General features: G+C 39.1%; 2 protein-coding genes across 2 annotated transcripts in view; one reads left to right on the plus strand and one right to left on the minus strand.

Annotated features, from left to right (window-relative positions):
- LOC117995436 (N(G),N(G)-dimethylarginine dimethylaminohydrolase 1) overlaps positions 1-23,285 on the plus strand; it is a 408,993-nt gene that overhangs the window by 284,071 nt on the left and 101,637 nt on the right. The window lies entirely within an intron of this gene.
- LOC117995781 (glutamate receptor 1-like) overlaps positions 1-23,285 on the minus strand; it is a 307,480-nt gene that overhangs the window by 249,123 nt on the left and 35,072 nt on the right. The window contains exon 3 of the mRNA XM_069508830.1: positions 305-355. Within this exon, the coding sequence (XP_069364931.1) occupies positions 305-355 (51 nt within the window). The remainder of the gene's footprint in view (positions 1-304; positions 356-23,285) is intronic.

Consider the following 23,285-nt stretch of genomic DNA (forward strand, 5'->3'; position numbering starts at 1 on the left):
TAATCATCAGTAGTTAGGTATAGGTATCTACTATCACATGTTTTGGTTTTTGCTAGCGTTCTGGTTACATCCTGTATATCGTTAAAATGAATAAGTTCTTGAACAACAGCGAAGCGGACGAGCTGAACTCACATTTCTATTAGCTTATTTACTGCTGTACTCAGAGTCGCTTAAGCTTTAGTTAAAACGAGAAAGAGCTAGGTATATCTCTCACATAAATCTGTCTCGTTTAAACTGAATCTTAAGTACCCATTAGCGACTCTGAGTACGGCGGTTAGAAATCTATGATAAACATTAAACTTACCAAGAGCGACTTGATGCAGCATTTCATCGTGTTTGACGGCAGGGCGTTGATCTGTAAATAAATAAAAAACAAGTGAAACCTTCGATAAAACAAATGTTTCTGTTTGTTACATTAAAATCCATTAAAAGTTATCCTAAGGAGGTATAGTAGGTACGCGACAAGTCGAGATGGCGATCGGGGTGGAGATACCACGCACAACCGCACATCCCTCGCGCTAACCCGGTGCGGGATAGCGCTGATGACGTGTGTGGGGCGTCCCTTCGTCTCATACGATTGCCATCTCGACCTGTTGCGAACTATTTACATTTAAAAACTGAGTAGCTTAAAGTTTAATCTACTCAAGTTAAAGCGTTGAAGCCTTCAATGAAAAATGATCTAGGTAGATTTTGGGATTCCGCATCCGATGGGTGCCAAGGGGACCCTATTAGGTACTAAGCCTCCACTATCCGTCCATCTGTCTGTCAGCGGGTTGTATCTCATAATTTGTATTAAGAAGATTGTTGAAACTTGAAATTTTCACAGAGTAGGTTCGTAGATAATATATCTATTGTCGCCATAACAACAAATAATAAATAAAAAACCGGCCAAGTGGTCGTATTTTTTCGACATTTTGCACGATAATTCAAAAACTATGATGCATAAAAATAAATAAAAATCTGTTTTAGAATGTACAGGTGAAGACCTTTTATATGATACCCCACTTGATATAGTCACTCACTTCGAAAGTTGAAAATACTAATTATTAGTTCATGACCACAATTTAAATTTTTTTGTGTGATCTAACCCTAAATTCAAGTTTTCAGATTTTTCCCCAAATGTCAGCTATAAGACCCACCTTCCTGCCAAATTTCATGATTCTAGGTCAACGGGAAGTACCCTGTAGGTTTCTTGACAGACAGACGGACAGACAGACAGACAGACAGACAACAAAGTGATCCTATAAGGGTTCCGTTTTTCCTTTTGAGGTACGGAACCCTAAAAACCAAGATGGCGAAATTCAAAATGGTTGAATGCAGCGGTCTAGCTCTTCTCAGACCTGTGCGCGTTTGGAACCCTCGTAGCTTTAGTTTTAAGTTTGCGTAATACCTAATTATAACCACTATATCTTACAAATCCAACATCTGACTATCAAAAAGAGTAATTAATTACCTATTTTGAATAAATCATTTGACTTTGACTTTGTTGTCTGGACAGACGACATTATTATAATTTTATACCTTTACGGCCGCGGCGGTTACGAACTCATCCGACCCCAGTCCTTGAAAATACGTCGTCGTTGCGTCTTTGTGTACAAGGCTTTATAGCATACTTCCTACATACATATCCACTCGCTACAGCAAAAGCGAAGGACGCGCGAAGTTGTATAAGTAACACAAAGTGGATAAATAATAATTGTAGCAACGCGCCACCACGCCACCCGCCGCACGCGTCCGATGAAAAATCACAAAGCGAAATAAATTACGACTTCAACTCGAAAGTGTTTCGCGAGCTATTGTCACGATTAGGACGAGAGCTGGGGGTGGTAATTTGACAGTCGACACTATACAAGCGAACTGATTTCTACTACCGGAACACCGGCATATCCGCACATGAATTTACTATGTGAGATCATATGCCACAGGCGACGGTCTTAGGCATCACAAAGAACTTAAACAAGAGTCGAACGCGTGTTCAGTTAAAACGCGCTCTAACCTAGACTTAATCACTGCTTTTTTAAGTACGATTGTCGCTAAGCGCCACCGTACGCGTCCGATAAAAAATCACAAAGCGAAATAAATTACGACTCGAACTCGAAAGTGTTTTGCGAGCTATTGTCACGGTTAGGACAGTCGACAATCTATACAAACGAACTGAATTCTACTACCGGAACTGTCCGGCCTGTCCTCACATGATTTGAGTGTGTGTGTTGCCTTCTCACATAATGACACAGCTACGACGGTTTTACCACAAAGAACTTAAACAAGTGTGTGTGAACGCATGTCTATTATAAACGTCACAATATATATACTTATGACGTGTTATTCTTTTTTAACATCAAGTTTCCAACCAATTCTGTATGAAACACCTTGATAAGTCCACCTGTTCTCAGTCTAAGACTTCATACCTACTTGTACGTTTTGTAGGTACATTTTGTAAATTCAAATGTCGTCGTCCCCGCCGCTCGTGTATTCGGATTTTCGGGGTCGGCTGAAAATTGACTTAACGAGCTGTAATCACCAAGTCTAACAAGTTTTCTATGTAGATTTTTGAATAGGAACTAATAATTTATTTCGACTCGTCCTCATAGAGTGCTCACGGTATTTAGTTTTAACTACCTACTTTACTTGTCCATGTGTTATAGTAGGTAAGTACCTATAGTTGTTGCTTTCTTCGCAAAGTATTTCCCATTGATGTAGGTAGTGACTCTTCCATTAAATTCTCTGACAGTGACTTGGTAAGATAGGGGTGCCGGATTTCCTTGTGCCTCTTTTTCATTTTCACTAGTAAATTTCATTTCGATGCGCAGCACGCACTTTTTAAATGGCCGCCAATTTGTAAAAACATGAATAATTAACAAAAATAAACTAGTTTTAAGGAAGTGGTCCGACCGCCGGCGAATAAACGACTAACTATCGGCGATTTTCTCTCTCAAGAAACGCACAATAAACGTACTTACATTCCGTGTAAACGAAAGAATACATATATCAAAAGTTGCTCTCTGACTGTTGACACTGCCGGCGACGACTCGCTTTACTAATTTTGTCGCTGAGTGACGAGCTTTCAAAAATAAACTCGCTCAGCGATATTCGTTCGTATATTCGTTCGGTTATAAGTCCCGCAAATTGCTATTGCGCTGGAACCATGGCTTGTTAAAATCGAAATGATGTAATTTTGACGTCAGCTGAAATAAAAATATACCATCCGCTCGAAATTTCAGTCTAGTGCTGACCTCACTAAAATGGCGGCCACGCGCATTAGTAATTTGTGGGATTTATAACCCCTAATATTGGATTATATGTGTGTCCCATGGCCAATCAATTTAGCATTTGAAAAAATATTGTAGTAGGTATTTATTTATCTAGGCACTAATACAATAACTGTTCGGCCAGTATCTAATGGTTAGAATTCAATACAATGGACAGTCATTCATCGCCTCGCTAGCAATAGGCTTGTCGGTAAATTCGATTTATCGTAATCGATAAGTCCAATCAGGCAGGCGATGCCTCAGGAAATAGTTAGCCATAAATATATAATATCCAACTCGGTTGGGCAGCGTTCAGGAAGCTTCGAGATGTCTTCTTGTCCAAAATTCCTCGGTGCTTGAAGACCAAAGTCTTCGAACAGTGCGTTGCCAGTGATGACATATGGATCCGAGACATGGTCGCTAACTATGGGCCTCATAAGAAAGCTCAGAGTCACTCAGTGGACGATGGAGAGAGCTATGCTTGGGGTTTCTCAACGTGATCAAATCAGAAATGAGGAGATCCGTAGGAGAACTGGAGTAACCGACATAGCTCAACGGGTTGCGAAGCTTAAGTGGCAATGGGCAGGGCACATAGTTCGTAAAACTGATAGACGTTGGGGTCTGAAGGTGCTGGAATAGCGACCTCGCACCGGAAGACGCAGCGTTGGAAGACCCCCCACTAGGTGGATGGATGAAATCAGACGAGTCGCAGGGAGCCGCTGGATTTAGGCGGCGCAAGACCGTGGCGTGTGGAAGTCCCTACAAGAGACCTATGTCCAGCACTGGATGTCTATCGGTTATTGATGATGATGATGATGATGATTACTCTAAGGTAAGTAATAAACACACTCTTACGTCAAAGTATAAAGTCTAATTTTCTAATTAATTTGAACCTAGGTAGGTAAGGTATACCAATTTAATAAATACGCCACCCGAAAATCTGATACGAATCCATTAGAAGGTAATTTAATTTACTGGTCAGCAACCTTTTATCCCAAAACAAAGTTTAGAAACGGGATAACTAACTCCCTCGGTAACAACACTCGATCGCGATCGGTAAAGTGGGATGGGGATCGACGGATTTGATACCTTACCTAAACAATCTACTTTTATTACAGCGTCTACGTAAATAGGGACAAAATTATGTACCTACTAGCTGATGCCCGCGACTTCGTCGGAGTGGATTTACATTTTTCAAAATCCTGCGGGAACTCTTTGATTTTCCGAGATAAAAAGTAGCCTATGTGTTAATCAACGGTATAATCTATCTCCATTCCAAAAAGGATTCATATTTTTCATAAATATCTAGATAGGGACCTAATTCCTATAAAACTTCTTTATTTCTTTATTTAACCCGGTGCGGGCGAGGTATGCGAGCACCTCCTTAGACCATTCAGCCAAGAGTTTATGGCATGAGGCGAGTTACATTAAGTGGGCAGTAGGAACTTGATTAAGGGTGTAATTGACGGGTAATTATACATTACGATCGTTTAACATGACGTTAACACGTGCACGGGGAATAACATGGGAACAACGACTGGGGAGTGGGGACGTGTCATGATGTAAGATAATGGAACCTAGTCACAGTAAAGTTCATGACAGTTAGGGAACTTCATGGACCTAGAAGTGCCTAGAATCTTATAATATGCTGGTTCTTCTCGACAGGAAAGGCATTCCGAACCAGTGGTAGATGCATCCGACTATTCGTAAGCACTTGTAAAAGTTTATACGAATAAAAAAGATTTTCATTTTCATTTTTTCATAACAAAACGCTTAGACGTCACTCATCATCATCGTCATTAACCGATAGACGTCCACTGATGGACATAGGTCTCTTGTAGGGACTTCCACACGCCACGGTCTTGCACCGCCTGAATCCAGCGGTTCCCTGCGACTCGTCTGATGTCGGTCGTCCACCTGGGGGGGGGGGGGGGTCTTTGTCTTCGTCAACGTCTTCCATTCCAGCACCTTGGGACACCAACGTCTATCGGTTTTGCGAACTATGTGCCCTGCCCTTAGGAATCCTTGGGAAGACGTCACTGGTCAAATGTTACTCAGATATGGGCCTAGTAAACTCCTTGATCACTAATTAGTACGTGAGCACATAACGCAGATTCGGTTAGACGTCAAGACAATATTATAGCTAGGAGATAGCAGATACTATTTAGTAGGACAGGTAAATTTGTAAACCAAACAGTTTGCTCAGTAAATAACAGCGATACATTGTGTATTCTAGGAATACGTATTAGTGAATACACGTGATACGGCAACTACTAACTAGTTTGTGGTAAGATAAGGTTTGATGTTGCTCCTTATATTCAAGATCAATATAGATAATCCATACTATCTACACTAATATTATGATAAATGCGAAAGTGTGTCTGTCTGTTTGGTAGCCTTTCACGGTCTATCCATTCAACCGATTTTGACGAAATTTTTGCAGAGATGGCTTATACATCTTTGCATTCCGGAAAATCAAGGAGTTCCCACGGGAATTTTAAAAACCTAAATCCACTGATGAAGTCGCGGGCATCATCTAGTATATCAATATCATCATCATGATTAACCCATCACCAGCTTACTACAGAGCACTGGTCTCCTCTCGGAGTGACAAGGGTTTTAGTCATAGTCTACCAAACTGGCCAAGTGCTGATTGGCAGACTTCACATACCTTTAAAAACATTATGGAGAACGGCAGGTTTCCTCACGATGTATTCCTTCAACGTTAAAGCAAGTGATATTTTGATTAGGTACTTAAAAACGCACGTAACTTCGAAAAGTTAGAAGTCCGTGGCCGGGATGGAAGCCCCGATCTCTGATTAGGAGGCGGTTGTCCTAACCACTAGGCTATCACAGTTTATATCAAGATCAAGATATTATAATATTATGTAGGTACTTTCACAACCTAGCTCTAATCTATAATAATTATGTTCTTTGCGCCATTTGGTTTTCTGGAAGAGATCGCTAGGCTAGGTGGGTAGGTACTAAAGAGGTACTTAGCGTTAAAAAGAGATAGATTTCTGACTCTAATAGAAATCTATCTCGCTTTAACTCTAGTCTCAGCCTCACAGGATATATCCAAGTTAGAAAAAAGTGTTGCCACAAGGTTGCCACGGATACGGAACAAGAAATAATGATCGCCTGCAATAAAATAATAGCAATGCTGCCAGTGTAATAATTGCTAGTACCTACAAAATAGGCACTTCTTTTTGAAGAGGTTTTACTCTTTTTATCTGATGATATTAAGTGCAATGTCCTTAATTACTGCAGTCTTGCCTGGTGGTAAGTGACATTGTATTCTGTGATACAAGAAGGCTAAAGCAAGTGTACTTAGTTTTACTACTACTAGATAATGCCGGCGACTTCGTTCTCGAGGATTTAGATATTTAAAAATCCCATGGGAACTTTATTATTTTCCGAGATCAAAAGTACTAAATCTACGAGCGACGATGACTCTGCCAGGAATCAAAGCCCATTCTTCCCGCTGATAAGACCACAGCGGTCACCACTCAACCATAGAGGGCGACAAAATTATATCATCTTAAAATATGATCGACGCTCTCTTAACGCAATAAAGACATAATTTCGGCTGTACTTAAATCATTTTGAGGCGTTTTGAGGATAAATTAAATTCATAAGCACCCTCGTTAGCGTAAGGTTGGGGGGTGTCGGTTAGATCGGCCTGCCCCTGATGTTAAATGGAATGCGACCGCAAACTCGTCCTTGGATACGCAGGGATGTTTTCACTTCGATCTAGATAAAACATAAACATTAGGTAAGACTAATATTAAGTACCTACTAGCTTCTGCCCGCGGCTCCGCCCGCATGGCCTACAGGAAACAAATGGCGCTTTTTATTCAGAAACTAACATTATAACAATCAGGACGCGCACCCTGCACCAGCACCGAATAACACATATAACCTTTCAACCCCCATTTCGTCCCGTTATGGGGTGTTCTCATAGTCATATTTTCTTAGCTGACACCTAACCTCAAGAAAAAACCAACTTTCCAAATTTCAAGTAATTAATATCAGTAATTAAAATTGTCCCATACGAACTTTCATCCCCTATTTTACCACCCTTATGGGCGAATTTTCATTTGTGACAGGAAACCCAAATACCAATTTTCATGCAAATAACTTGAAAAACGACGGACTTTCATACGAACTTCCATCCCCAATTTAACCCACTTAGGGGTGGAATTTCGAAAAATCATTTCTTAGTGGATACCTACACTTTACAAAGAATAGACCCTCCAAATTTCATGTCTTTAGGACCAGCGGTTTAGGGTACACACAATAAGGGTAAGCAGTGCGTTTATGCTTCTATGAACTGCACGCCACTGCCCGGGATCGACCCAACCTCCGATTTGATCTTTCGAAAATATGTATTATATTGTAACAAATGATTATATTTTGCTAACAAATTGTAAAACATAATATTGAATAACTTTATGGAAGCCTTATTGCAGAAACTCGCTTGTTGTTATTCGGCCTAGAAAGTTTTAGTTGGTACTTATAGGTACAAAGGTCTGTTTATTATTTAAATCTGTATTTGATAGGCTTTTAGTAAGTTATCTGGGTCATCTGTTCTCATAAATAAAAATGATTTAATAATTATCACTAGACTAGCTTATGCCTGCGACTTCGTCCGCGTAAACTACACAAATTTCAACCACCTATTTTACCCCCTTAGAACGAACACGCACTCATCTGATCCGAATCCGTGAAAATACGGATATAAAACATATCTACGTCATACGTCATACGCTACCAGACAAAATAAGTTCTATGACTATTTTGAAACGTGTTTTCACGGACTCGGATCGGATGAGTGCGTAACCGTCCGTGGTGGTTGAATTTTCTAAAAAAGTATTATAGACTCATATAAAACCAAATAAATTATATATATATATATATATAATTATATATTTTTTAAATGAAAATATTAAAAGCTAGCCTTATCTAATTACTATACAAATCATATTGGCGTGGAATGGTGCCAAGAATACTGGCTGCATTTCCGCGCTGGACAGCCAGGCTGATCCGTTGCGCAAAAAATGAGCCAGACCTTCTGTCACCAGATGAGGTTATTATTCGCGGTGAAATGTCTATGAACCACATAAATATATAATGTGAAGTTGCAGCTCAGCATAGTGATCGTAATCATAATGATAATGATGCCTTCTTCTTCTTCGCTCTGGGCTGGTTTCCGCACTTAAACGTTTCCGTCTGTTGTGCGTAATGATGCCTTGTACAAGAGCATTACAGCGCTGATTTTCACGCGAGACTCTGATCCAGGTGATGCCACAGAACTATACTATACTTAGTACGCGACAGGTCGAAATGGGAATCTAGTTCTAGGCGACACGCACCCGCGCTATCCCGCACCGGGTTAGTGCGGGAGCTGTGCGGAAGTGCGGGGCGTCCCCACCCCGATTGCCATAAAAAAGAATAATAACACTAACAATACTAATTTTATACTTTCTAACAGTGTTAATTTAGAATCATCCTAGTTAAAATAATGTCGTAGACCAGCGTTTCCCATTTGCTGGGTCGCGACCCAGTACTGGGCCATCAAATTAAAATACCGGGTCGCCACATACCTGCCTTGTTTTAAAAATATTACCTACATTTCTATCGACACGTCGTAAATATTCGTAAGGGGTATTTTACCTAATGGTTTATAAGTGTGTTAAGTGGGTCACGAAGAAGCAGTGTGAAAATTACCGGGCCATGGCAGAACCATGTTTGGGAAACACTGTCGTAGACAGTAGGTAAATAAATACCTACCTGTCTGTTTAAAAGAAAATCCCTTGTCGTAATATTAAAATCTGAGCGAAGTAGTTAGGTACTAAATCTTAATACCTTCATAAAAAGCAAGGGAATTGAAGTATTAAAAGACTGGATTTAAAAACTTGAAAATGATTTCCCTATTTTCCAAGCTAATTACTCGATCCTCTTTTAAATTCTCACTTAAAAATGCACAGAGAAAAACTGAAAATATACACTCGAGGATTTATAATATTGTTTCTAGTATGATTTAATATTTAACTGATATATACATTGGTATTTAACAAAGAATATCAACTACTAGCTGATGCCAGTGACTTTATACCACTGTACCTACGCGAGGATTTACGTTTTTAGGGTTCCGTACCTCAAAAGGAAAAACCGAACCCTTATAGGATCACTTTGGTGTCTGTCTGTCTGTCCGTCTGTCTGTCTGTCTGTCTGTCTGTCGGTCTGTCAAGAAACCTACAGGGTACTTCCCGTTGACCTAGAATCATGAAATTTGGCAGATAGGTAGGTCTTATAGCAGACATTCAGATTTTTTTTTTTAAATCGATACCTACTCGAATCTATAAACTTTTACAAGATGGGAAAACTCGTGCTAAGCCTACAGGAAAAAGTCTCTGAATTCGAACACCACGATCAATGAGCCATTCTTCTTCCCATAAATCTTACGTCTTGTATCATACTCGGGAAGTTTCCACGTCAGTGGCGCTTACGAAAAATGTATAACAGATAACACTCAAACGACAAGTCAGGGGAATACGAATAAAGATCATTTTTATTTGAATGATCCAATTTTGTCATTGTGACTCAGCACTTTCCTGATAGTCTAAGTCTAGGGGCAAGATAATCGGCCGTTTTAAAAGTCGGCGAACTCCGTTCTTAATATATTAAAGGAAAAGCTGACTGACTGACTGACTGATCTATCAACGCACAGCTCAAAATACTGGACGGATCGGGGTGAAATTTGGCAGATAGCTATTATGACGTAGGCGCTAAGAAAGGATTTTTTGAAAATTCAACCCCTAAGAGGGTGAAATAGAGGGTTGAAGTTTGTGTAGTCCACGCGGACAAAGTCGCGAGCATAAGCTAGTTTCAAATAAATATTTACACAGAATTGCTCGGCCCAAGTTTCCTGACTAGAATGAGAAATGTTTGGTCATAGTCTACCACGCTTTGACCACGCTGACCAAATGCGGATTAGTACATCATCATTGACCCATTCCTCGCCATCTCACTATTAAACACGGGTCTCGTCGCCAGAATGAGAAGGGTTTGCCCGTAGTCTTCTTGCGACTCGTCTGATGTCGTCCGTCCACCCAATGGGGGATCTTCCAACGCTGATGCGGTGCGAGGTCGCCATTCCAGCACCTTGGGACCCCAACGTATATCGGTTTTCCGAACCGTATGTGCCCTGCCCATTGCTACTTCAGCTTCATGTACGGTACCTGGTAGGAATATTGAACATCGTCCTTTAGAAAGGGATAGCGGTTTCGTAGAGCGCTGTCTCTGTCGTTGCGACCGACAAAAGGTCACATAGATATGAATGATAGAGACAACGCTCTACAAAGCTGAAATCTCATTCTAAATGTCGATGTACAATATTTCTTGCCGGCTACTGTAAGTATGTTCCGCGAATTTTCATAGTTTTCGAGTTATGATTTTTCACTGACTTACATGAGATTTTTCGCAGAAACATCAGTACCTACCCATTCTGTTCGAAATTGTGTTTGTTTGTTGCTTTGTCCTTCAATCACGCTGCAACGGTGCAACGGATCGACGGAATTTTTTTGGATGGGTATAAAACCTGGAGAGTGCTGAGTGACATAGACTACATTTTATCCCAGAAAATTAAAGAGTTCCCAGGGGTTTTTAAAAGCTAAACCCACGCGGACGAAGTCGCGGCGAGTCGATGATAATTGTAAATTGTTGGTAGAATAAAAAGGATGTTTAGGAAATTCTTTAAATTATTATTCTTGTTAGGTATCCCCTCGTATCGTTTCGCATTCGTAAAGTGTTCACTACCAGAGCTGCCAGTATGGCGCTTTGTGTGAGATTCACATTGTTAGTATTTATTCTTGTACATACTTTCATGGTAAGTACTGTTTCATACATCGTTTTTCACCTCTTTTTCATTTAACTTATACGAGTTTTCAGTAATTCAGTAGACACACGTGATATCGTCGTGATCAACTCAGTACAGAGCACGGGTCTCCTCTCAGCGTGTGAAGGGGTGTTGGTCATAGTCTATCACGCTGGCCATGTGCGGATTGGTAGACTTCACACACCTTTGAGAACATTATGGAGAACTCCGTGCAAGTTTCCTCACGATGTTTTCCTTCACCGTTAAAGCAAGTGATATTTAATTAGAGATGTGTGCCCGGAATCTTTTGTATTGTCGATGAAATTTTGTATTTAGATAATATTTTAGTATTTTAGTTGGCGAGTTTATTTAGATGAATGATACATAGCATGGTTTCTGGGAAATAGCCCAAACGATTTGATCAAACTTTGTATTTAGTTAATGTTTACTTTCCAAGCTAATCTAAATAGTTCCATGAGTTACATGAATTCAGGGATTTATTAATTCTTCGCAAATAAATCCGAATGACGATGTCGAAAATATCATCATCATCATGATCAACCCATCACCGGCTCACTACAGAGGACGGGTCTCCTCTCATAGTGAGAAGGGTTTTGGCCATAGTCTACCACGCTGGCCATGTGCGGATTGATAGACTTCACACACCTTTGAGAACATTATGGAGAACTTTCAGGCATGCAGGTTTCCTCACGATGTTTTCCTTCACCGTTAAAGCAAGTGATATTTAATTACTTAAAACGCACATAACTCCGAAAAGTTAGAAGTACGTGCCCGGGATCGAACCCCCGACCTCCGATTAGAAGGCGGACGTCCTAACCACTAGTCTATCGCAGCTTTGTTTTTTCTCAACGGTATAAATATTTTGTTCTCGGGCGGCGTATATTGAATTCCTCGCTACGCTCTGAATTCAAAATAATGCCCTCGAGGAACAGAATATTATCACTGTGGCCCCTTGTAACATTAGGATATAATTTTTGAAATATAATTTTTTAATAAAAATATTACAATAAAACTTAAAGCTAGGCTTATCTAATTATGTACTATATAAATCATGCCCGCGTGGAATGGTGCCAAGTGGAATGGTGCCAAGAATACTGGCTGCATTTCCACGCTGGACAGCCAGGCTGATCCATTGCGCAAAAATGAGCCAGCCCTTCTGTCACCAGATGAGGCTATTAACCGCGGTGAAATGTCTCTTAATATTTTTTTTGCACTAAGACTCCACGGCCCCAGGGTCTCCACGGCAAACGGAACAAAAATGTAACTCTCTATAAGAGAGGCATACTTGCGCCGCCTGCCGTTTTCAGCTGTTTCTGCTGCGGCTCCCGGTCTTGATGCTGTGTCCCTTATATGACACGGGGCCAATGTGTCAACGCAAGTTGCGTCCCACGTTAGCGCCCATCCCCGTTCCTAGGGAACCAGCGTCAATCCATCAGGTATCTTGTCATCATCCCGAATAATCCCTGCCGGCTCAATTAGCGCAGGAATATCTATGGTGGCAAATGCTCTCTTAATCGTATCGGTAAGAGAGCCATGCCTAAACAGCCTACCAGAGCTCCTTTGGCAAGAGAATATAATTATATAACTTGTGACTTTATGTTTAAGGTAAAAAGCGAAACATACAACAAGAAGTCAGTGGAGGGGATGGTGTTAAAGATGTTATGGGATAAAGTCTTTAAAGGATATGAGGCCAAAGTAAAGGAGAACGCCATAAAGCAGATCCGCAAGAGGGGCGATTACGATCACTTGATAGAACATCTCTTAAAAGCCAAGAAGGAGAGGGTACAGAAAATAATCAATTTAGTCGGAGAAGTCATGATTGCTTACATGAGATGATTCATATTCCCAGAGTCTCGATAGCTCAACGGTTAAAAGAGCGGACTGAAAACTGAAAGGCCGCCGCGTTCAAATCCCACCTGTTGCATTATTGTCGTACGTACTCCTAGCACAAGCTTTACGCTTAATTGTTGGGGAAAGGGGAATATTGGTCAGCAATTAACTTGGCTAATATTCTTTAAAAAAAACTGTAAAAACTATATTGATGATTTCAGGCCTAACGACATAATAATGTAAAAAGCTTATGCCCGCGACTTCGTCCGCGTGGACTACACAAATTTCAAACCCCTTATTTTTCTACTTAGAAGCTAAATTTTTAAAACCATGATACACGTTTTCTATGTTTAATAATTCTATAATAAATAATTAGTGTAAATACACAATTTCACGATTCTAACTTCAAAACTGAGCGACTTTCATACAAATTTCCAAATTCTGCATGCCTAATTTCACACCGATCGGTCCAGTACTTTGAGCTGTACGTTGATAGATCAGTCAGTCAGTCAGTCACCTTTTCCTTTTATATATATATATATATAGATAAGTACCGATATACCATGATTAATGAAGTGGCGGACGCTCGTGAGACATATAACATCTGCCCCAAAAATATCACTTCGTGATGACCACGACCACTCTGCCAAGAGTGTCACGAGGAAGAAGAAGATCATGATTAATATTGTGATGATTTTGATTTATCTATATATTTTGACCCAGTTGCATCCCGTCGTCGTGACCACGACTCATGCTACTGGGTCGAAATACCGATAAATCAAAATCAATGTACCCGTTACTTACCTACTCATGCACACACCTAAATATCTAAATATATAAAAGGAAAAGGTGACTGACTGACTGACTGATCTATCAACGCACAGCTCAAACTACTGGACGGATCGGCCTGAAATTTGGCACGCAGATAGCTATTATAATGTAGGCATCCGTTACGAAAGGATTTTTGTAAATTCAACCCCTAAGGGGGTGAAATAGGCGTTTGAAATGTGTGTAATCCACGCGGACGAAGTCGCGAGCATAAGCTAGTCTTAATTATGTTTTAACTTATTTTTGTTATATTATAATTGTTGTATGTTATGTATTAAATAAAACTTAAAGCTAGCCTTATCTAATTACTATATAAATCATGACCGCGTGGAATGGTGCCAAGAATACTGGCTGCATTTCCGCGCTGGACAGCCAGGCTGATCCGCTGCGCAAAAAATGAGCCAGCCCTTCTGTCACCAGTTGAGGCTATTAATCGCGGTGAAATGTCTCGTAAAAAATTTTTAGTTATGTAAATGCATTTTTTAGTTATGTTATGTTGTATTGTTTTATATCGGTCCCTGACCTGCAATCAAATTATTTTATTTTATTTTTTATTTTATACGTTTCCGGTGTGCTGCTGTGCCACACTTCTGTATATTTGAGTATTTGGTGCCATACGGGCACTGCGTTGCCGTTTTATGACAATCTGAAAGAACCTGTTTTATGATAATCTAAAAAGAATAAACTAAAAAAAGCTGCCGTGGTAAGCTATACAAAGTTTCTGATTACAATGTCTTGGGATTGCTAGCGAAACGATACATTATCTATACTATTTATACCCATGCCAGAAATCACGTCAATTCATAGCTTCGTTGCGACGTGACTGAAGGACAAACCAAAAAGGAAGGATTAATAAGATTGAAATTTAACTGTTTGAACGGGCTAATCTTCCAAATGGCTGAACCTATTTCGACGGAAGTTGTGTTTTTCTACCTATGTACCTACACAGAAATCTCCGAGATTTCTGAACCGATTTGCATAATTTTTTTTAATCGATAGGGAAACTTTGCGATATTGTCCCATAAAAAAATTGGATTCCAACTCCTCAATCCTGATGCTGCAGGGAATCTGACTACCAAACCCGACGGGATTTAGAAACTGTCGATTATAAATTAATATTGGAGACACCTACCAAGTAAACTTTATCGTTAAACTCGAGGACCCGACTCGTCAACCCTGATGCTGTAAGGAATTGCATTCCTAAATCGTGGTGATTTAGAAACGCAATGCTGCTTGCTTCCAAATCCTGCTAACATTCCTATTTGCATTGGGATTTGAGATCGGTATGGTACCTAACTTGCCAGCAGGAGGAGATGGCGGATAGAGAGGCACGAGGGGTGCAACCTTGCAACAGATCGACGTGATTTTTTCATGGATATAGTTAAAGACCTGGACAGTGAGATAAGCTACTAATTCCGGAAAATCAAAGAGTGCCCACGGGATTTTTAATAACTTAAATCTACGCGGACGAAGTCGCGGGCATCAGCTTGTTTATAAAATGGGTAGTGATGTACTGAATTAATGTTCGGAGTATAATTACAGACGTAGTTTAGTTACATAATAGTCAGTGGGCTGCAGCCGCGTTTGCTGAGTTTTCCTGCAAGCGGTAACCTCGAGTGGCTCTGAATTCGTTAATTATGTGGATTATTACATAATTTCTCGTAACTTCACGGATGCGAAGTGACTGGAGGCCAGAGATTGCTCCCTAGGGCACTATTATGAATAGTTGTGCGAAATATGATAGCGTCTGCACTAACTTGCTTACTGGACTGTGACGTAACAATAATAATTAATAACAATTATAATATAGCGAGAGTCACCGCGTGCCAGACCTTCGTTATTTTATAATAGCTGAAAGTTTATCTGAGTATTGCCCCCAACCAGTGTTGGGAACGTTTGTTTGAATGTTATTTTGGGTCATGGTGGCGTTGATAAAAATAAACTAGTACCTATTTATTTTATACCTAGTCAGGTTACAGTACCTATTTTTTCTTTTACGTACTTAGAGCAAAATTGCTGAAACATTTATTTCCCAATAGTTTGCACATTGTACATTATAGGTATCTGCATGCAAAATTTCAGCCCGATCCTTCCAGTTGTTTGAGTCAGTTAGTCAGTCAGCCAGTCAGTCACCTTTTCCTGTTATATATTTAGATATCCTGTGGTAACTCTTTGTTTTTACAAAATAAAAAGTATCTGATATCCATCTACACACTGCAGGATGCTAAATATCTCTCTATCCCAAATAGTTAGGTACTACCCAGGATCTTCGTCCACGCTTTAGGCTTCTTAAATGATGCCGTCTTCTGTACGAACATTTTGATTTTCCGGGATAAAAACTAAAAAGTAGCATATGTCCGTCCCCGGGATGCAAGCTTTCAAATCTGTAATGTACTAAACTGGATATTTCTGATTTTGATCGTAGCAAATTATTCACTTAGTTTCCGGTTCCTCTACTATTCAAAAATTAACACTATACATTGTGGGAGAGTACGAAACTGCAGAATCGAACTTACTATATTACTCCTCAAAAGCAGCGTACAAAGATTGGAACATAAATTCATACAATGCCATCTAGATCTATGAGGTAAAGTTAATTTAAAATAGTTAATTTATAAAAGGTTAATAGAGCAAGTTAAATCTCATACTATAGTGGTTAAGACGTCCGCCTCCTACATAGAAGGTGGGGGGTTCGATCTTGGGCACGCACTTCTTTCCATTTCGGAATTATGTAGGTAGGTATAATTAGTGCGTTTCAAGCAATAAATTAGGTGACACTTGCTTTAACTGTGAAGGAAATCGTCGTGCGGAAACCCGAGAGATCTCTATGATTTCCTCAAAGGCAAGATTTGCAATGAACATCTACCAATTTATACCTACTTCGCTAACGAACTGCTGATAGAGTCTAATCACATAGGGGCTAAAATGTCGGCTTCATAGTCGGGGAGTTCGGGTTTCGATCCCGGGCATGAAAACCAGTATGCCTAGGCCTCGTTTACGGAGACGCGGGGCGTCGCGCGTTGCGATGGGCGGCGCGGCCCGCACTGATTTAAACATATGGCGTTGTATGAGTGCGTTTACGGAGAAGCAATTTTATACGTGTTTTTTTGAGATCGAGCGTTTTTTGCGGCTGAGCCCGCGGATGGCATCGACGCTGTCCCACGCGGCGTTCATCGTGGCGGCGCATGCGGCGGCAATTCTCGATGAAGCGATGCCCGCAGCGGAACCTTCTGCCAGTCTTTATTTGGAGATCGCATAACGCAGACGCGCCCGCCGCGTGCAACGCCGCGGGCACAGCGGCGGGCACTGCCACTCTTCCCGCCTCGCATCTCTATGAACAACAACGTATATTGCCATATGTTTGTGATTACGCGTGCTATGCTAAGTGTCGCTTCACGCGCCGCCTCACCGTAAACAAAAAAAACGTTCGACGCGCCGCGAGACGCCACGCTACACGCAACGCGCGACGCCCCGCGTACTGTACTATAAACGAGGCCTAATGAGTTCTACACAATGTTCTCACAGGTGTGTGAAGTTTATCAATCCGCACTTGACCAGCATGATGGACTATTGCCAAACCTCTTTCCGAGAGGAGACCCGTGCTCGGTACCTAATGAACCGGCAATGGGTTGATGATAATATTATGACCTCGAATCATAATATTTGGCTTAGGTAGGTACTTATATATCTAGTAGGTACAAGAGAGAAAAATCCGATAACCGTGAAAAATTAAAAGTGTCTTTTATTGTACGATGCTACGGAACCCGTCGTGTGCGAGTCCAACTCGCACTTAACCGTTTTTTTTTTGTTAAATTAGTAGTAATTTTTACTCCTTTAATCTCGCTTTATTATTGATAGGGAAAAAACATTAAACCTCATTTAAATATTGGTTTGAACATTCACGAATAGTCAATATGAAACGAACAAAAAAAGATGTAACGTAATTCAATTAACTTTTGCACATGAGCCAATTTTGAGCGGTGTGGTTACGCCGAACAACTGCGGTTAACCTAGTTGCTGCTGGAAAGTGATCTTTATATCAGAGTTGTTAAGATTCTATATAGTTTAAAGATATTATGTTGGGCTGAACGATTGGCTAACGAGCAATTCCACTGTCGCTATTTGTGTTGGTTTACCTGCAACCAATAACTTCAGACGAAGATTGAGGTGGATTTCACGATATAGGCATTTCTCTAGTACCTACTACGCCGGCCCACTACTGATCACGAGTCTCTTCTCAGAATAAGATACGTGTAGGCCACAGTCCAGCACGCTTGCCTAGTGCTAATTAGCAGACTTCACATACATTGTTCTCAAAAGTGTGTGAAGTCTGCCAATCTGCACAAGTTCACTAATGATTAACAAATAACGTATTACAAATGATCATTTCACCAAAAACGTTTCAAAAACTAATCAATTTACAAACGCTGTACGCGTTTTTTGTAAAATGATATGTCTGCGGAAGACAAATCATTTTACAAAAAAAAAAACATTTGACAAATACTATATTTACAAATGTTTTACTTAGCAAATGTGCTGAACGTTAAAATATCATTTATAAATTTATTATTTCACCAAATAATTCATTTTTCGAATTTGAAGTGGGAGGGAAGAGATTCCCCAATATGCAATGGAGGCCAGGTCGACGGAGTCCCGCTCTATGGGGCCCCTTTTTCTTGGTGGTTAAAAAGAAATAACCACGAAGGGGATTCTCAACGTCTCAACGGGGGACGTCTCTGAAGAATAAAGTCACAGCAGTGACTGGCAAAACTGGCAGCACAAGCAATCGTCTAATGGGCCCTTAAGTTAGCCATAATATTCATGGAACCAAATTCATGCAATCAACTAGATTTCTAGCTCCACAGCGTCCGATCCATCCATTACGCGTTGCTAATTGAACGTTAAACATAGCACAGACTTTCCCAAAGCTATTCTCGTATAGTAATATGTTTCAGTTACTTGTCCAACTTCTGGTATTTATATAGCAACAAGCTGACCCGCCCCGTCTTCGCTCGGGTAGAGTTATTTTTGATCTTTCTCCACGAAGTAGAAGCAAGTTTAGCTTTACTTCCAATGTCTACTTGGAACTAACACCTTCTTATCTCTGAGTTTGTTGTGAGCTCCCCTCAGACCTGGGCGCGTTTGGAACCCTCGTAGCTTTAGTTTTTAAGTTCGCGTAAAAATTATCACCAATAAATCATCTTACAAATGCAACAATGGACTTTCAAAAGTGTAATTTATTACCTATTTTGAATAAACCATTTGATTTGATTTGATTTGCTATCAAACTTCGACTAACAAATTATAGCTAGAGGCCAGGCTTCAACTCAGTGAGAGTTGGATTTTTTCTCTACTACTACCAGCTTTCTCTACTACCAGCTGAGAAATTCTGAAAAAACCTGAGACGTCTCATCAAGCCCACAGAGTGTTCTTTCATCATCATCGTCATCTCAACCAATCACCGGCTCCCTACTAAACATGGGTCTCCTGTCAGAATGAGGAGGATTTAGGACACAGTCCACCACGCTGACAATTGCGGCGTGGCAGACTTCAAACATCCTTCCATCAACACATCACTGGCTCGCTAAGCGCAGTACAGACAGATAGACAGAAACACAGACAGACAACAAAGTGATCCTATAAGGGTTCCGTTTTTCCTTTTGGGGTACGGAACCCTAAAAATTAGAGGTGTAGAACTGAACCCCCCCCCCCCCCCCCCAATTTCGGGCTGTTCAGGGTAAATTAACTTTCCCCAAATTGATCATAAGTCGAACTGTATACCACTCCTTGATGGTCGCAGGTGTAATAACTTCAGAATCAGATTTGCACACGGTGTTTTCGGTCACCCTAAAAGCAAAAGTAGATTGTACAACAAGGGCATAAAAACAAGCCTAAAAACACTTTAAGCACAAGAGCATGAAAAGCTGTTTAAGTCCGCTTACAGCTAGCATAAAGTAGAACTTTACGAGCATGTGAAGTGAAAATGATACTTTAATTGCTTACAAGTACAACGCACATAGCTCCAAAAAATTAGACGTGTAGAACTCCGAACCCTCCTTATAAGAGACTGTAGTCCTAACCACTAGTGACTAGGTTATCACCGATTTCGGGCTGTTCAGCGTAAATAAACTTTCCCCAAATTGATCATGAGGCGAACCGTCTTATTAGCCGAATAACTACATTAGTAATAAGTTCTGTTTACCACTCCTTGGTGGTCGCAGGTGTAATAACTTCAGAATCACTTACGTAATACAATTTAGCAACACTGACTTGGCGAGTGGCCAACTCTTATGTTATTTTGCACGTATATTATAGGTATTCGTTAGGCTAAAAAGCAAGGAATAATTGCCTATTACAGTTAACTGGGCGAAAACTCCCCCTTTTGCCAATAACTGGCTGACTCGAGGACTTATGCACTTCACTGGTCGGTCTACCCCATCGAATAAACGTCTGTGGTCTGCCCCTACCCCCAGCAGATATATAAGTCCGCGACAGGTTGAGAGGGCAATCGGGGTATGAGGTGGGGACCCGCACGTCACCCGCAGTCGCCCGTGCTAGATTAGCATCAGAATATAGAGACAATAGAGTCAGGAAATAACCTACTGAGAGCCTAAACCTTAGTTCGTTATCAAAAAGCTAGGGCGTGGTTGAAGGTAGAAAACAAAATAAAAGATTGTATAAGGAAATAAACTGTTTTATTCAGGGAAAAGTCCCTCCAAATCAAAGTTTATCTTTACCATTAATTATTGCTTTATCATTATATAATTTATTATTTCCTTTAAGAAAAATCTACCGCCAGTTCGAAAAAGCATATCTACCGAGAGAAAGAACTGGCAAGAAAAAACTCGGCGGTGTCTATCCACAATTATTGAAAAATAGATACAACTATGGTATTACCATAACATATCCAACCCACATCGGGTATAAGCATAAACTATTACAAAGGAATACCAGTTGAATAACAAATTACACATTAAACAACATACATAGTATAACAATAGAAATATAAAATCAACAATATTCGTACCTGTAGGTATGTCACAGCTTCTTATTAAAAATAGGAAAATTAATGATGTCTACCGTCAAAGCAGAGCCATTTATAGCCCTTTGGCTACCCTTTCCATAAGTATAATGATACCATATAAAACTCAAATTCAATAGAGTCGACAATAGAGATTAAACTTTAGTTTTAAATTTATACACTTCAAAATTCCACATTATACTCTATTTAAATCTACAATTACTTTACTTCTAAAATATAATAAAATCAATTTCACCATGTAAGACCTTTGGATTAGCTGCTATATATTATCTGTTACGTCTGTAGTATTTTGTCTATCATTTTGACGTGCCTCTGTTTACAAATAAAATGTCAATGGTTTAGAATTAATTCTTAAGCAAAATCTAAAGAGTTTAGTAGCAATTTCAAGAAATAAATAGCAACTCTAACCATTTATCTTATACGGCCAAACTGACAATTGCTTCGTTCTCGAAGCAACAAAATAAAAACAAACAATTCGTAAAGTAAATTTTTAACAACATCAAAACATTTTTTTTTTTTTTTCAAACAACATGTCTGTGGCTTCCAACAAAATTTAAAAAAAACATTTTAAACATGTGTGTGACATACAAAATTACCACACAGTTTACTCTCAAAAATACAAGAAATATTTTTCTCGCCACAGCACATAAATGTTTCCAAACAAGATATCCTTTAACCCCATTGGTTTTAAACCAATATCAAAAAATATTTTTAACACCACTGGTATTAAAGCGATATTATAAAAATACTTTTCAACACCGTTGGTTCCAACGTTTTAAAGTATCATCTACAAAATATCCTTCAACACCATTGGTTTTAAGGCAACATCGTAAACCATCATAAAATTGTCCCTTAACACCATTGGTTTTGATCCATATATCACTATACAATTTTTCCATTGATCGAACATTTGATCAAAGTTTTAAATAAATTCCAATAAAATATAGAGATGAATATTAAACAAAAGAAAAGTTGCAACTGAACAAAATGTAAATTATCAAAATTTAAAATAATATTTGTTTCATAAAAAGAAACCATCAAAATGAAAAAGTTACAAAAATATTAATATTTCAACATAAATTAAATCATAAGAACTTTTTTTTTTTAAATTTCAAGTTAATAATTTTGCAAAAATAATAAAATACCATCGACTTTTACTCCTCAAGTACCAAAGTCAAAAACAAAGGGTAGGTATATAAAAAGTAATTATATCTAAGATATATCAAAACAAAACTAACTACTATGTTAGAAGAAGTAAAAATAATCAAAGAGTAAAATTATCAAATTATTGTTATTTACTTTCAAAAATATTTTCTATTCAATCTCTTTTGTCTATCTGCAATCAGTCCTTGGACTATACAAAAACATTTGTTGCTTCCCACATCCAATGATGTGCCAACAACCTTCCTTTTAAAACAAATACCAAAACATTTTTCCAAAATAAAATATAACAATCCAAAAAGGTAGTAAATAAAAACATATAAAGGTAGGTATCAAAAACTAAAATGTCAAAAAATACCACAAAAATAATTTACATTAAAAAGATCGTCAAAGAAGTAATCAATATCAAAAATAGTTAAACACTTCAAACATCAAAAACGTCAAAAAATCAAAAGTATTATTCAAACAAAACAACAAAATACGGCATTAAAAATATTAAACACAAGTGGGTAGTCAATAATCTCTAAATTCCAATATTCTAAATTTAAGTTTCAGGTTTAACCATAGTCCACCACGCTGGCCAAGTGTGGATTGGCAGCTCCATTACATCACATTACATAACGGTGGGTATATATAAAAAAACAATGACATCAAACAATCAGTAGCTACTAGACTTAGCGGCATAGCAACAGGATAAGACATCAGCAGCCTAACCTATCCTTATATAAAAACTACAAAAATAAACTCCAACAAAATTTCTTAATTATTGTAGGTAGGTATCACAAATCTTTCATCTCTACGTTTCGCGAGTGAGAACTCCGATGCAAAGTCAATAGCAAATTTACAAAAATGGCCACGCTAATCGCGTTTCTGATCAATGAATCATCAATATTTAACGAATGATGCAATATGTATTTCTGTATTGTTCTTAATTTGAAACAAAATTACAACAAAAAAAATTTTTTTTTTTCTTTTTTTTTTGGTTCTTTTTTTTCCTTCTTTTCTCTCTGTCATTATGTAACACATAAATAAATTATATACATCTATTCGGCCAACCTGAAAAGTACTTCGTTCTCGAAGTACTTACATAGGAAATGCCTCAAGAACATAACTAAAAAAAAAGTAAGATGACTCATCACTCGTAAAACAATATTCAATGATTCAATGTCAACATCACTATCATATAAATTACGAATATACGGCTAGACGTCAGACGTAAATTAAAATAGAACACAAATTAATCATCAGTAAATATTTACTGACAAACTTGCTTTAG

Source organism: Maniola hyperantus, chromosome Z, assembly GCF_902806685.2.
Source record: "Maniola hyperantus chromosome Z, iAphHyp1.2, whole genome shotgun sequence".
Classification (NCBI taxonomy): domain Eukaryota; kingdom Metazoa; phylum Arthropoda; class Insecta; order Lepidoptera; family Nymphalidae; genus Maniola; species Maniola hyperantus.